Source organism: Brassica napus, chromosome C2 (assembly GCF_020379485.1).
Source record: "Brassica napus cultivar Da-Ae chromosome C2, Da-Ae, whole genome shotgun sequence".
Classification (NCBI taxonomy): Eukaryota; Viridiplantae; Streptophyta; class Magnoliopsida; order Brassicales; family Brassicaceae; genus Brassica; species Brassica napus.
The window spans coordinates 24,990,152-25,006,698 of NC_063445.1; the positions used below are offsets into that span (position 1 = coordinate 24,990,152).

The 16,547-nt window shown below is 40.2% G+C and overlaps 1 protein-coding gene and 1 long non-coding RNA gene across 3 annotated transcripts; both read left to right on the top strand.

The window, feature by feature from the left end:
- The first annotated feature begins 2,023 nt into the window (after nt 1-2,023).
- LOC106437023 lies at nt 2,024-3,215 on the top strand. Its single transcript, XR_001287210.3, has 4 exons — nt 2,024-2,175; nt 2,246-2,319; nt 2,400-2,476; nt 2,986-3,215. It is a non-coding gene; the product is annotated as an uncharacterized LOC106437023 (long non-coding RNA).
- A 6,602-nt stretch (nt 3,216-9,817) lies between these two features.
- Nucleotides 9,818-11,760, top strand: LOC106363365. Of its 2 annotated transcripts, none has more exons than XM_048747680.1 (4): nt 9,818-9,973; nt 10,050-10,621; nt 10,709-11,348; nt 11,436-11,760. In XM_048747680.1, the coding sequence occupies exons 2-4, from the start codon at nt 10,127-10,129 to the stop codon at nt 11,525-11,527; spliced, it is 1,227 nt and encodes a 408-aa protein (XP_048603637.1). In that variant the 5' UTR covers nt 9,818-9,973; nt 10,050-10,126; the 3' UTR covers nt 11,528-11,760. The 2 variants fall into 2 exon arrangements, with proteins under 2 accessions (XP_048603637.1, XP_048603636.1); XM_048747679.1 differs by having other exon boundaries at nt 9,819-9,973; nt 11,430-11,760.
- Nucleotides 11,761-16,547: the final 4,787 nt, after the last annotated feature.

Here is a 16,547-nt window from a genome sequence, read left to right on the forward strand (position 1 = left end):
GTACTTCAACATGCATGATTAAATACCTGAAATTTGAGTCACTTAAAACAAATCTCAGTTTAAATAATTATCGTGTGTGTGTCAAAACCTCTATTACACAATAGGCAAGTGGCCTTGCTGTATAAACTATGACCCACTCATCCATAAATCACGTTTTGTAATTACCTTATTGTAAAACTTGCACAATCAAGGTGTTATTGATTTATATATTTTGATTGATTTAGAAATCTATGTAGTATTTATAAATCCAAGTAAAATATACCGATTTTTTAAATTTTTTCGGATTAGTATTTACAAATCCGAAGCTTTTCTTTCGGATTTGAATCTTTCACTACAAGAAAACACAAGTTTAGCGAGGAAACTTAACGAGGAAAACTAATCTTCGTAAATTTACAACGAATTTACGAGAAACTTACGAGGAAATATAAAATCAACGTTATTTCCTCGTAAAATAACGACGAAATCATTTCGTCGTAAAGTCGATGTAATGTCATGTGGCTTTTACGAGGAAATATGCGTTCCTCGTAAACTCGACGTAAATGTACCGTGTACTTTACGAGGAAATATTTTACGTCTACTTAGCGAGGAAATTCTGAATCCACCAACTTTGTAGTTGTAACACGTTTTTTCGGCAACCTAACTAAATTTCGTCGTAAATTCCTAGCAAAATTACAACTACCAGATTCGAAAATTTCTTATAAATATGGACGTTTGAACATCATTTTAAACACACCAACAAGAAAAAAAAATGTCGGGCTCCGGGAATATTTTCGAGCTGCGGAGGTGGATGTATATGCATAGAGATGCTAACGGGAGAGTGACTAAAGAATACCTTGCGGGGCTGGAGACATTTATGCATCAAGCAGATTCCACACCGCTCGCCCAAGAAAGCGGTAAGATGTTTTGTCCTTGTCAGAAATGCAACAATTCGAAATTGGCAAATCGTGAAAATGTTTGGAAGCATTTAATAAATAGAGGTTTCACGCCAAATTACTATGTCTGGTTTTAATATGGAGAAGGTTATAATTATGATCAGAATGAAGCTAGTAGTAGTAATAGCAATTTTCAGGAAGAACCGGTTGATCATCATTTGCATAATGAACATAGTTACCATCAGGAGGAGCAGATGGTAGATTATGATAGGGTTCATGATATGGTAGCTGATGCATCTGTAGCTCATGATGAAGATGAAGAACCTAACATAGATGCAAAAAAGTTTTATGAAATGTTAAATGCGGCGAATCAGCCACTTTACAGTGGTTTTAGAGAAGGTCTCTCTAAATTGTCGTTGGCTTCTAGAATGATGAATATTAAAATTGATCACAATCTACCTGAAAGTTGCATGAATGAATGGGCAGACTTGTTTAAAGAGTATTTGCCGGAAGACAATGTGTCTGCTGATTCTTATTATGAGATTCAGAAACTGGTTTATAGTCTTGGGTTGCCTTCGGAGATGATAGATGTTTGCATCGACAACTGCATAATCTACTGGGGAGATGATGAGAAGTTAGAAGAATGGCGATTCTGCAAGAAGCCACGATTCAAGCCGCAAGGACGGAGATGTAATAGGGTACCGTACCAAAGGATGTGGTACCTACCAATTACAGACAAATTGAAAAGATTGTATGAACCTGAGCAGACAGTCGGAGGGATGAGATGGCATGTCGAGCATACTCAGACGGATGGTGAGATGACTTATCCATCAGATGCAAGAGTCTGGAAGCATTTTAACAAAGTACATCTGGAATTCGCTAGCAATAGCCGGAATGTGTATCTTGGATTATGCACAGATGGATTTAGTCCATTCGGAATGTCAGAGAAACAATATTCATTGTGGCCAGTCTTTCTTACGCCATACAACCTGCCACTAGGGATGTTAAAACGGGTCTGATGCTCGCGGGCTTTAACGGGCGGATTCTAAACGGGCAGAGCCCGTACCCGTTTATTTATATAGAAATATTTAACGGCTCATACAGGGTCGGCCCTTTAAGAGTGTTTATTAAACGGGTGTACCCGCTAAATAAAAGGGTGCCCGTTTAATTTTTTTTTTTCTTTAGAATATGTGAAACTACGTTGTATTATCATTATGCTTTCCTTTGATCTCAGAGAAACATGATATGAATCGAACTTGAGAAACAATATTGTGGGTCTCTTCGTCTTCTTCACTAAGAGAAGGTAAGCATCTAATTTCGAAATTATTTTCTCATCTAATTTCGAAATTGTTTTCTTCTAATTTTGATTATAGGTTGCAGCCTACTTTGGTTCCAAGGGTACGTTTTTGCTGTGAGACTGTGAGCGTCCTAAATCCTAATACTTCAAGTGAGTTTCTTTGTTTCGTGTGATCTATTTTTGGAGAAGATGATGTTTTATTTAATCTGGGTTTTGATTCTGGGTTGCAGGAGGTTTGGTAACTTTGAAGTGTACGTTTCTGCTGTGAGGGTTTTTGTTGTGTTTGGTGGGTTATCTTCACTTTCAGGTAAGCTTATAAGACCTCTCGTAGTCTCATTAGTAATGGAGTCTCTTTGGTTTTGTGTGGATTAAGATTCTTTCTGATGAGCATTAATAGGATTTTGAAGTAATGGAACCTGTTTGTAGTGATTATTTAGTCTCATTACAATTCTCTTTTGCAGTTTTGTAATTGTGTAGACAAGATGACTTTAGTTTTGTTCGATTTGAGTTTCAAACATGCCATGAGAATGAGCATGAGTGAAGAGGTAACCTTGACTATTAATTGAGTTTTATTGCAAGCGTCTTGTTACTTAGTTCAGGAGAAAGGTTTAGTTTTTTTTTGGTGAGATTTGATTCATTTTCTGTGAGAATTTTGGTGCTGATAACACCATGCGTTTGGCCTCTTTGGTTTAACCATGACCTGTTTCTGTCTTTAATAGAGAAGAACGTGTAAACAAACACTAATACATTCACCCTCGTCCGAGCTTCCCATTTTCTTTTGTGTGGCTGCAATAATATTTTCTTTTTTCTTTGCAGATCAAAGCTCATGTAGATGGTTTGAGACTAAGAGAGGAGGATGAAGTTGGTTTATGTCTTGTTTCTAAATGGTTCGCAGTTTTTTTTTTTTAAATTCAGACAGAAGCTTTATGTGCTTTCAGATTCTCAATGGTTTGTTGTATTTCACTAAGTTTCAGATTTATGTACTTGCAGATTTTAAATATGTATTAGATGCACTGCAGATTTTAAATCAGGTTTATTACATGTTATTGAGCATGTAAATGATTAAAACTGCATTTAAAAATAGGTATTTAAGAAGTTTGCACAAAATCATATCTTAAGATAATTAAAATTGCATTTAAAAAAAGGAAACAATAACAATAAAAGAAATAATTAAAGACAATATCATTACAAAAAAAATCATATGGTTTAACGTCATTACAAATTAATTAAATTGTAATTAGAAGTTGACAAAAAAATAAAATAAATAGGCTCACGGGTCTAAACGGGTAAACGGACATCACAATTGTAAACGGGCCACAGTTAAACATGCTCTAACGGGCAGGGCTCTAAATGGGCATGAAGTTAACGGGTTCTAAACGGGCATGGCACTAAACGGGCATGGTTTAAACGGGCTCGGGTAGCCCGTTTTAACATCCCTACCTGCCACCGGAGATGTGCATGCAACGGGAGTTGCTATTCTTGACCATATTAATACCTGGTCCGAACCATCCAAAAAGGTCTCTGGATGTTTTCCTACAACCACTGACAAAAGAGTTGAAGGATTTGTGGTCAACAGGGATGAGGACGTATGACTGCTCAACGAAGACGAATTTTACGATGCGAGCGATGCTTTTGTGGACCATAAGTGACTTTCGTGCCTATGGGATGTTGTCTGGATGGACTACACATGGGAGATTAGTTTGTCCATATTGTAATGGAACGACAGATGCGTTTCAACTGAAGAATGGTAGGAAGACAAGTTGGTTCGATTGTCACCGTCGATTTCTTCCCATTGGCCGTCCGTACCGAAGAAACAAGAAATTGTTTAGGCACAAAAGGGTTGTGAGAGACACTCCTCCTCTATATCTAACTGGAGAACAAATTGAAGCGCAAATCGACTACTACGAAGCTAACGAAACAGTTCGTTGTGGTGGTAATTGGCATGTCCCCGGTAATATGCATGATTCTTACGGTGTTCATCACAACTGGCACAAGAAGAGTATAATTTGGGAGTTGCCATATTGGAAGGATCTTCTTCTGCGCCACAACCTCGATGTGATGCATATAGAGAATAATTTCTTTGAGAACATCATGAATACAATATTGAATGTCCCAAGGAAGACAAAAGACAACATAAAATCGAGGTTGGACTTGCCGGATATTTACTCAAGAAGTGAGTTACATATAAAAAGCAATGGACAAGTTCCCGTTTCGATATTCAGATTGTCTTCAGAAAAAAAAAGTCGGTGTTGTTCGACTGGGTGGCATCAGAAGTGAAGTTCCCCGACGGATATGCTTCAAATCTCTCTTGATGTGTTGAAAAGGGTCAAAAGTTCTCCGGGATGAAGAGTCATGATTGTCATGTCTTTATGCAACGACTACTTCCCTTTGCATTTGCGGAGGTACTTCCAACAAACGTACATGAAGCACTTGCAGGTAGTATATTATAACACATTAATTTTATTATGGTTTAGTTTGCAATAATATATGACTAATAATGTGTTTAATTGGTTGTAGGAAAATCTCATGTTTTCTTGTAGTGTTTGTATTTTTTAACAAAAAAATCCAAACAAATTCATTCAAATCCATTATAAAATCAAATTTATTAGTAAATCCGTACGATTGAATAATATTTGATTTGATATAGAATTTATGAATCATTAAACCAATAACACATGATTTTAATACAGATTTGAAAATCATAGAACCAATAACACTAGATTTAGTTCCGATTTTCAAATCCATTAAAATACAACAACCAATAACCCCCACTAAATACTCGTAAATCGTACGAGCTAATTTGGGACATGATGTAAACTCGTCTGTGTTGAATTTCATTCTATTAGAAATAAAGTTGATGTTACTCGGCCAGTTTAAACTTGAGTGTTTAATCCATACTGTTTATTTGATAACCTGATTAATAATCGGAATTCATTTCAAACTTGGATCAAGTACCGTGAAATACAATCTAGTTCGTAGTACCAAATACATTTTTTTGCCCAAAACCTATCAATAGGGCACTAAAAAAACTTGCACACTAATATAAGAGTAATTGAAGCGGGAATCACATGTCTCCTCCACAAATACTGACCTTACTAGGTAGTAATCTCTGTTGTGCGCGGAACGGAATAGTTTATTAGATTATTTATTTTATGATGTACTGAGAGATTTGTTGCCTTTCGGATTCGGTTAATTTATTCAGATTTTGGATTTTTTTTAAATTTTGGTTTGGATTTGGTTTGAATCATTGTGGGTTCGGTTCGGATTCGAGTTCGTGTACCCATTTTAATTATGTATTTTTTAACAAAATTCAAATATATTTAAATCCTCAAAATCTGAAAATAAAATAATATAAAACATAAAAAATTGAATAATGTAAGGCTAAATATTTAAATTTACATAAAAGTTAGTTCAGTTTAAATATTTAGATGGAGAACAAATAAATATTTTCAGTATTTTAAGCATTTTATGTTATTTTTAGATATTTTCATATTTTTGAATATCTAATAGATACAAAATTTAAATTAATTAACATATTTAAGTATATAATTGCGATTTACATATTTTTAGTTTGAATCAGATTCGAATCTGGTTATCTAAATATTAAACTTTTAGATCCATATCAGTACTTGATCAATTTTAGTTTGTGTTTAGTATTACTTTTAATTCTAATTCAGTTCGGTTCTTCGGATCTAGAAATTTTACCCAGACTTACTTTTTTCTACTAATATAAAGCAAAATAAAATAAATGTAAAACACATATTATGAGCTTATTTAACATACATCATTATTGCACCATACTTTAAGAATACCAATAAAAATGGTTGAGCGTCATGTCAATATTGTTGGGCATGTTGTAAAATTGATAACATGGCTAAGTTAGGCAAGATACAAAACTTTCAATATTGTTGGGCATGTTGCAATATAGTCTATAACCAATAACGTGTATTTTCCTATAAAGTTTTTAGATAAATATAATAAAACACGATACAATCGAGTGAAAAATGTTAGAGTTGCGTGGAAAATAATGTGTTCTATTCACTCGGCACCTGAATTTTGTTTTTCAATCGTTTCAGGAATTTTCTTTTCTTTTATAGATTTTTTTGATTTCTGATTTTTTCTAGCAATCTGATTATGTTTATAATTCTTGGTATGATATGAAAACCTAGCAAAGAAAAGCAATATTTGGCTAAACTAAAGAACCGTCTTTGTGTGTAGTGTTTTTACCTCAGTTTCATTAATTCATAACCAATCACAATTATTTATTGCCTTCGTGTACATAAGCATCAACCATGGCCAAGTTCGGCAAGATACGAAACTTTTAATTTCTAAAAAACATTCTCATTCTATGAATCTTAATGATTTTGTAATTTTTTTTTTTCAAAATGATATTATTGAGTAGTTGTTCAGAGAGAATTTCAGTTCACAAATACTTTCTCTGATTCATAATAAGTGTCATTTTAACTTTTTCTTGTTATAAAAAAGTGTCACTTTACAATTTCAATGCAAATTATACTAACTTTCAGCTGAAAATTAATTGAAAACTGCATTGATTTTATAAATAATTTTATTTATCTCAAATACTATTGGTCAGAGAAGTGTAATTAATAACAATTTACATATATTTCTGTCACTTTCTTAATTTGTGTGAAAAATGTCAAAGTGACACTTATTCAGAAACAGAAGGAGTACAAAAGTTAAAAATACATAAACTAAAATTGAGCTGATTAAAAAAAATTTAGTGTTAACACATTAAATTATCTGCGTTAGAATTAACATAATTAGTATATGAACACATTAATTATTAAATGATTAAGAAACCGATACATCAGCATATTCAAATTGAAATCGATGTGAGTGAAATTGCCACATGATGAATATAGCGTAAATACATTAATGACAAGTATTTCTCATTTAATATTTAGGAGATACATGTCCCACCGTAAGGAAAATATTTGCACAGTAATGTACCAATGTGTATGTGATCGCATTATATGATATTCTGTTTGTTATTATATCCACGCTTATGTATGTATGGTACAAGTAGGCATGAGACTTATTTTCCGAGATCCGGATTTGATCTGAAATCCGCTCCGAAAAGAGGATATCCGGAGTGTCCGGATCCGAATCCGGATAGTAAAATCTTGGATCCGTCCAAACCGAATCTGAATCCGGATATCTTAGTTTTTAGGTCCGGATATCCGGATTCGGATCCGTATTTTTAAAACACATTAAATTTTTAAATTTCATAAATATTTATATTTGATATATTAATATTTATACATGAATTAATCTTATAATATTATATTTTAGTTTTTACAATATTATAGACTTATATAAATATATTTATAAATATTTAATTTATGGATATCCGAAATCTGAATATCCGGAAACCACGAATCCGGATCCAGATATTAAATTCACGGATCCGACGGATCCGGATCAGGATCCGACGGATCCGGATCTGGATCTGGGTACCTGAATTTCTTGGATATCCAGATCCGTCTCAGCCTAGGTACAAGCAAGTATCCACGGTATAGTAACATAGAAACAATTTTTTTTTTTAGTTCAACTCTAACAATACCAATTTTGTGTTTTTTTTGTCAACTACCAATTTTGTGTTTTTTTTGTCAACTACCAATTTTGTGTTAGTATCACATAGTATTTGATCAAAGGAAATACATTCTTATCCGCATTTAACCAATTATTCTTGCATATAAATATTCACAACAGAAAAAATAGTGATACTGGGACCTTCTTGGCAGAGAAATCATGAGTTTCTATCTTTTTAATTCGGTACATCATGATTTAGTTCAAGTCCTACCAAATAGTTTTTACCAACTCTTCCAAATAAGTAAAACCTAAGCCATGCCATGCCGCAAAGACTATCTAGCCACTCTCTTGGGTTTAAAGTTTAAACCAATTGATTTTGATCAATTTCTTAGAGTAGATATTGTGAGAGACAAGGTTTCACTTCTTAGATTTAGGTTAGGTCAAGAGGGATGAATGAGAATCGTGGGCTGAATCCCGTAAATAAACTTGAAGAATGAATATGATTTTATTGATGAGTTGAGAGATGATGAATACAAAGGAATGTATCTTGAGATGATTACTAAAGAATACGTAATGCTTCTAATCTAGTACAAAAGTTGATATCTGGAAAAAAGATGGCTTGTCTTTTATCTTCTCCGTCTTTATATAGTCTAGGTTTCGTTGGCAGCTCTTCAACTGTTCTCCGAGATATTCGGCTTCAATTACGGAACTCGCTTTAGGCTCCTCTTGACCGAGTCTCTCAAGGTGTTAGCTCACTTTCTGTCGTGACCTCTGCTATGATGTCTCCCAGGTCCAGTCGTCAGCTCAGCTTTCAGCTCCCTTTGTTATGATGGGCTTATCGCAACCTACATGCTAGCTCACGCTTATCGGTACCTCACCTGAGGGTCATATTCGGGTCCAACAGTTGCCCCCAGCTTCCGAATAAAATCCTTTGTCTCGGAAGCTAGAATCTAGCTATCGATCTTATCTTTTCGTTGAGATAATGATTAGTTCTTATCCTATTTAGATTCGGCTTACCCGATCTAACGGTCTTTATTACGTTTGGCAGAATCTACGGTTCAGATGGAGAGGGTTTGAAATGACCTTTCCAATTCTCGAGAGGTGATGGGATATAAAGCTGTGAACATTAACTGCTAGCCTCCCACTTTCTCCACGCCTCCGTTCGGTTTCCAAGGTAACTTCTCTCCTCTCTCTTTATTTTACTGCGATTTCTATTTTTTTTTTTATCTTCCTCGTTACTTTTCTCTGCAAATTCTCTCCCAAACCTTGCAATCGATTTTCTCCTTAACCTTCCCGTACTATGGATCATCCGAAAGAAGGTTCCGGGGAATCCGGGATGCCTCCCTCTGCTTCTGGAGCTAAACTACTGAAAGTTAAGCAAGAAGTCGGAGCCAAGATGAGGAAGGGGAAAAAGACAGCCAGGGAGGCAATCGCGACCAGAGTTTCTAAACGGAAGAAGAAGGACGATTCTAGCGGGAGCAGTCCTCACTCGCCTTCGTTGCTGAAAAATCAAGACGTGGTTAACCTCATGGTTCAAGCTCTCGGCCAAAAGGAGCTTGGCCGTGCCTGTAATTCCGACGAAACCCCCGAGACCGCTCCGGAGGGTTGGTTATGTTGCCATGAGAAGTACATCTCCAAGTCTCACTTGAGATTTCCTCTTCCGACCCTACTGCTTGATCTACTAGATCATTATCAGTTAGCCCTTTCCCAACTCTGTCCCTCGGTTATCCGGGTGATAAACGGCTTTATCACTAGGTCCAAAGAGGAGGGGGTTAGCGTCGGTCTTACCGAACTTATGAGCCTCTTTTCCCTGAAGGAAAGCGCCTCTAAGGAGGGTGGTACCGGGACCTACTACCTCCCTAGTCGTCCCAATCATGTTATCTTCAGATTCTCTAGTAGTGATGATGACTGGAGGAAGAAGTATTTTTACGTTAAAGTTGATCCTTCGACGGTTCCTGTGGGTCGGAACCTTAGGGTCACTTGGACTAATCCATCTGGTTAGGAATTCTAGGGATATGCTTTTTCCGTTTTATTCATTTATGGCCGAGTGACCTTTTTTGCTCCGATTTACTTGCAGAAATCGAAGATCCTCCGAAGCTCTCTACCAAGCTTACCAGAGCTCTATACCGCAAGTTGCAGCAGAGTCCCTGTACCTGGGTAGCCTACACCACCTCTCGAATAAGTGCAGCCAGATTCCCAGATACCTACAACGCCTCTTTCCAAGATCCCATTCCTGCTGAGGACCTTGAGAGTCAGTTCTTGTTCGAACCTTTTTAATGATTTTATTGCCTTGAAGTTTTTAAACTTAAGGATTTCCATTGTTCCAGTTTCGGCAGGTGATTCAGTTGTATCGATCTCAACTGGTGCTAGTGCTTCGGGAACTGAAAAGTCTCAGCCAGGTGACATGACTCTGCGACCATCATTCCGTTCTAGGGGTAACCCCTCCAAGGCTGCCAGTGCTTCTCGTGGAAGCGACAAGAACCAAGGAGGATCGTTCCTTATCTCAATGAAGGAAGTTTTGGACGACGGAGGATCCAATCCTGTTGTCGAGACTACTCCAACTAAGGTTGTAGCTCGGGATGCTGCTCCTCTCCCTGAGGTCCAGGTGCCGGAGGCTGACTACCAGGCTCCAAAGGGTACCTCTGAGGTCGAGCGGTCGAGACACAAGAGGCCCAGGACCGATCAGGGCGGAGCTCCCACCCGTTCTTCTTCCTCGTCCTCTAGAGGAGGAACTGTTGGGTGGAGCTTTACACATTCGAAGCCTGGGTCGATCCTGGACGACTCTTGGGGCCTAGCTGCGATAATGAGGCACCTGAAGAGCGTGGGATGTCCCCTTCCAGCGCTCAAGGACCTGACTAACCGAGATGAGTATCTCGATATTGCTCACTGTATGGGTCAGGTACATGATCTCTATCTGTTCTTTGTTTACATTCTTTGAGGACGATGATTTATATATATATATATATATTTTTTGGTTTTATTGCAGTTGGCTGGGGCTGTTAACAGGGCCCAGCTCAGGTTTGAGAATGCTCTGCATGCTGCCCCCAGTGCTGGTGAACTTGCTGAGGTTACCGAGATGGTTAAGGCAGCCAAAGCCGATCTTGACCAAGCCCGGGTTCGAATTTCTGAACTCGAAGCCGAAGTGACGAGGCTAGGGTTGAAGGCCGATGCTCAGCAAGGAGAGATCGAGAGCCAAAAACTCGATATCCAGGTGAAGAGCAGGAGGGTCAACGATTTGGAAGCCGCTCGAAGGATAGCTGAGCATCAAGTACGTGAGCTCATTGCCTCGTCCCAGGATAGCCAGAAGAACAAGGAAGCTGAAGTCAAACTGGCTGTAAGGGAAGGGAAGAAAGAAGTCGCCGAAGCTTACGGCAAGATCCTGGTCTGTGTTAAGGAGAAGTTTGCTAGGAAGAAAGATGAGGTCAGCGCCTTGGTGTATGCTCAGGAGCTCCAAGCTAATGCCGACCTCTTGAAGGATATGCTGAACAACAAGATCCAAAGCGTTGAAGAGGAGTACAACCAATTGGTGGCCTTATTACCAGAAGCGACAACTGCGTATGAGAAGGCCCAAGTCTCTGACTTCTCGGTCAGCAAGCTTCCTCTTCCCCAGATCTCGGAGAGTTCAGGTACTTTCGAGATTGACATGTTTAATCCATCCTTTTCTGGGGAGTATGGCTCTAATTTGGGTTTGATGACTCCTGACTTAGCTCCAGTCGAGGCAGCTATAGGAGGTGATGGCAATGTGGTCGATGAGGGAGTTCCTGCCGGTGCTGGTGATCCGATTCAGGAAGAGGAGGAAGATTGAGAGCTACGGCTCTTTTTAGCTTTATGTTTTGTGTTTTTAAGACTTCGGCCTAAGGGCTTTGTTTCGTTATGCGTTATGACTTAGTGCCTGAGGAGGCCTTTAAACCTTAACACTTGCTGGATTTCAATAGCCTGGGGAGGCTTTTAAACACTTTCTTATGTTTAAATCGTGGCTATTATTTCTGTTTTAAGTTTTTGAACTTAACCTCGTTTTGTTTAATCACAGTGATTGTGAATCTCAGATGATTTGTGTGCTGTAGTCGTTGAGTCGGATTAGGACCTTTAGTCTTAACTTATGATAAGCATTTAGCTTAATGGATATTCGGTCGTGATAACCTTAAAGAGAGGTTCTTGATTTTAGCTCGGAGACCCGAGCCCGATTCGAAAGGTTCTGGGACCTGGTTGTTCAGATTCGTAGGAACCTGGATTCAGATTCATAGGGACCTGAGTTAATTCGAAGGACTTCGAGGCCTTTGAAGTTTAACGGATGGAATTTGAGGAATTTCGGGATTTTCCTGATGCTTTAGGATTTTAAGACCTTTCGATTTTGATAAGGGTTTCAAGACCTTTTGGTTTTGATTAGGATTTTAGGACCTGGTTGATTGTTAAGGATTTTGCGGCCTTAGCAGTTGTCAAGGATTTTAGGACCTTGTTGATTGTTAAGGATTTTGCGGCCTTAGCAGTTGTCAAGGATTTTAGGACCTTGTTGATTGTTAAGGATTTTAAGACCTTAGTTTATGTTAAGGATTTTAAGACCTTTGGGTGTATTAAGGATTTTAAGACCTTTGGGTGTATTAAGGATTTTAAGACCTTTGGGTGTATTAAGGATTTTAAGACCTTTGGGTGTATTAAGGATTTTAAGACCTTAGGTTCAGGATTTCAGGGACCTGAATGTATTCCCGATTTAGGGGGATCTAAATTTTCTTGGAGGGTTTTAAGACCTTTGATGTTTATGAAACTGAATCAATCGTTTTATTAATATCAGATATCGGAGAATACATGATTCAGATTATTTACACAGTAACTATTTTTAGGCTAAGTGTTCTTGGTAACACCTGCCCCTTTGGCTTAGGTGAGGAGGTTGGTGAGAAGAGGTTGGGGCTGCACTCATGACGGAGTTGCCTACGTACCCAGTCAAGGGATCAAGCCAAACGTAGTTCAGGGGTTTTAGGTACCTAATGATAGTATCTTTTGAGGTTCGTGGCATTCCACGATCGGATTTCAGGTACCCCGGTTCGTACCTTCTGGAGTTTGTAAACTCCGGGTCGTACTATGTGGATAATTCGGTAGGGTCCTTCCCAGTTGGTTCCTAACTTTCCAGCTCCCGGTTCCTTTGTTCCTTCGAACACTTTCCTAAGCACTAGGTCCCCTACGGCGAACTGTCGGGGCCTTACTTTGGAATTGTAGTGTCGTGCCATTGCTTGCTGATAATTTTGAATGCGAAGCAAGGCTTGGTCTCGTCTTTCCTCGATCAAGTCGAGGCTATCCATCAGGAGCTGGTTATTAGCTGCGGGATTTGAGGTGCAGAGCTCCCGTCTGAGGCTACCTGCGGTGGTTTCTGCTGGGACGACAGCTTCCATCCCGTAAGCTAAGGAGAAGGGAGTTTCCTCTGTAGCTTTTCGTGGGGTGGTTCGGCAGGCCCATAGTACTTCGGGTAGTTTTTCCGACCAAAGCTCCTTTTGGGCTCCTAGGCGTTTCTTGAGGTTTGCTAAAACTGATTTGTTGGCAGCCTCCGCCTGTCCGTTCCCTTGAGGTCGCCGAGGTGATGAGAAGGTGAGGCGGATGTTCCATTTATCGCAGAAACTTTTGAAGTCGTGGGATATGAACTGTCCTCCATTGTCGGTTACGATTTCGTATGGGACGCCATGCCTGCATACGATGTTTTTCCAAACAAATCCTTCGACCTCGAATCTGTTTATTTGTTGGAAAGCTTCAGCTTCAATCCATTTCGTGAAGTAGTCGGTTAGGACCAGGAGGTTTAGTAACTTCTTTCCTTTCCCTGAAGGTACTAATGGACCTATAATGTCCATAGACCACCTCATGAACGGATAGGGAGCTGATATGTTAGACAGCTTTTCCGCTGGTTGGTGTATGATCGGTGCATGCCTTTGGCATTTGTCGCACGATGAGGAGTAGACCTCACAATCTGCGATAATGGTAGGCCAGAAGTAGCCTTGTCTTTTTATTCGGATGGCTAAGGCTCTGCCTCCGGAATGGTTTCCACAGGAACCGTCGTGCATTTCCTTCATGAGTTTCATAGCTACTAGGCCGTGAACGCATTTTAGGTAAGGTCCGGAGACACTTCGTTTGTGGAGGGCTGACTCGATTATACAGTATCTTGCTGCTAAAGCTTTGAGTTTTCGAGCCTCCCACTTGTTGGGTGGAATTTTTCCCTCTAGGATGTAATCCATGATCGGTATTCTCCAGTCTTCTCTCCCTACAACTTTGTTGTGAAGAGAGGAGGGAGATTCCTGTTCGGGACCTGGTGCCGTGGTGCCCCCGGAGATATTCGTTGGAGTAGGTTCTAGGTTCTGAGGAATATCTCCAATTTCCTCGTTATCCCCTGTGGTTTGTGTAGCGTTCCTAGATGCGTTTTTAAGAGCGGTGCGGCTTCTTGTTTGGACTTTATAGACAAGTGGCTCCGAGGTCTGGATGGTGCCCCCGGAGGTACTCGTAGAGTTAGGCTCTAGGGAGTCTGAACTTCGGTGAGTACCTTCACTTTTGTCGTTGTTTTCCGGGTTCTGGGTTGCTTTCCTGGAGGTGTGCTTTCTAAAGCTGCGTGTTCTAGTTTTCGGGAACCAGAATGTCGTGAAAACTTGGGTAGCTACCGTCGGGAGGCTGTTATCCTCTATTTTTTCCTTTGGTTTGCTATCCATCTCAGCCTTGGTAGCTATGTCGATACTTGGCTTCTCGATTCCTTCCACGGGTATAATTCGTTTTACGAGAGGGTCGGATGTGGAAGCTAATGCGGCGAGCGCGTCTGCTGAGGAGTTCTCCCCTCGTGGGATCCTCGTTAGCTCGAACTTGTCAAACTGCTTTGTGAGGTTTAGGACGACCTCGAGGTATGCCCCCATTCTTTCGTCCCTTGTTTCGTATTCCCCGTGAAACTGGCTAGCTACCAGCTGCGAGTCGCTGTAGGCGTTTAGCTCCCGAATTCCGAGGCTCAGGGCGAGCTTTAATCCAGCGATTAGTGCTTCGTACTCGGCCTCGTTGTTGGAAGCGTTAAATCCAAGTCTATAGGATTGTTCGATGGTTTCTCCGGCTGAGGAGGTTAGTCTTAAACCGACACCGGAGCCTTGCCTTGACGAGGCTCCGTCCACGTATAGGCTCCATTTCGGAACCTCTGTTTCCTGGTCTAGATGTTCGGATGCTAGCTCAATAACGAAATCGGCGAGGACCTGAGCTTTTGCTGCTGCTCGGGGTCTGTACTCGATGTCGTACTCGCTGAGCTCTATAGCCCATTTGGCTAATCGTCCGGATTGGCTAGGGCTATGCAGAATCGTCCGTAATGGTTGTGAGGTCATTACGATGATCGAGTGCGATTGGAAATAAGGTCGCAGCTTCCTGGCAGCTGTCACGACTGCTAGGGCTAGTTTTTCCATGGTGGGATATCTCGTCTCGGCGTCTATTAAGCTTTTGCTAGTATAATAGACAGGTCTCTGTTCGTTTTGTTCCTCTCGTACTAGCACTCCGCTGACTGCAGCTGCCGACACGGCGAGGTACAGGTACAGTGGTTCTCCTACTACAGGTTTGGATAGTATCGGAGGTTCCGAGAGGTAAGCCTTCAGCTGTTTGAAGGCTTCTTCGCACTTTTCATCCCATAAGAACTTCTTATTATTTTTCAGAAGTTTATAGAATGGAAGGCATTTATCGGTGGACCTGGAGATGAATCGATTTAGTGCTGCGATCCGTCCGGTCAATCTTTGTACCTCTCTGGTCGTTTTAGGTGATGGCATTTCCAGGAATGTCGCTATTTGTTTCGGGTTGGCTTCGATGCCTCTTTCGGTTACGAGGTAACCTAGGAATTCGCCGGAAGGTACTCCGAAGGTACACTTAGCTGGGTTTAGCTTCATGTCGTATTTGTTGAGGATTTCGAAACATTCTCTTAGATGGGAGATGTGGTCCTCCCCCTTTGAGGATTTGACTAACATGTCGTCGATGTAGACTTCCATGGTTTTTCCGAGTTGTCCAGCGAACATTTTATTTACTAACCTTTGATAGGTAGCTCCCGCGTTTTTCAAACCAAACGGCATGACCTTGTAACAATAGGTTCCTCGTTCAGTTATGAATGCGGTTTTCTCTTGATCCTCAGGATCCATCATAATCTGGTTATATCCTGAAAAGGCATCCATAAAGGACAAGAGCTGGTGTCCAGCCGTTGCTTCGACCAAACGATCGATATGAGGTAACGGGAAGCTGTCCTTAGGACAGGCTTTGTTTAAATCGGTGAAGTCTACACAGATTCTCCATTTCCCATTCTTCTTTTTTACTACCACTGGGTTAGCTAGCCAATCGGGGTATTGTACCTCTCGGATGGACCCGGCCTTTGTTAGTCGATCGACCTCGTCGTTGACAGCTTGGGCTTTTTCTAGACCTAGCTTACGACGTTTCTGTTTGATCGGTTTAAAAGTAGGGTCTACATTGAGCTTATGAGTGGTGACATTTGCATCTATGCCTTTCATGTCGCTGGTGGTCCATGCAAAGGTTTTGATATTCTGTTTTAGGAATTCGACGAGCTCCTTTTTGGTTTCGAGAGGTAGCTCGGATCCGATGCTCACCTGTTTCTCAGGATTTGAGTCGTCGATGCTAACTTTTTCGGTGAGGTTCTTAGGGGGACCTCGGATATTTCGTTGCATTTCGCGACTCTCCTGGATCTGTAATTGCTATTGGGGGGATTCTTTTATGATCTCGAATCCTCCCAGGTAACAGATCCTTGAAATCTTTTGGCTACCGTGTATGGTAGCTATTCCGTTGGTTGTTGGAAATTTCACGCATTGGTGATAAGTTGAAGCTACTGCTTT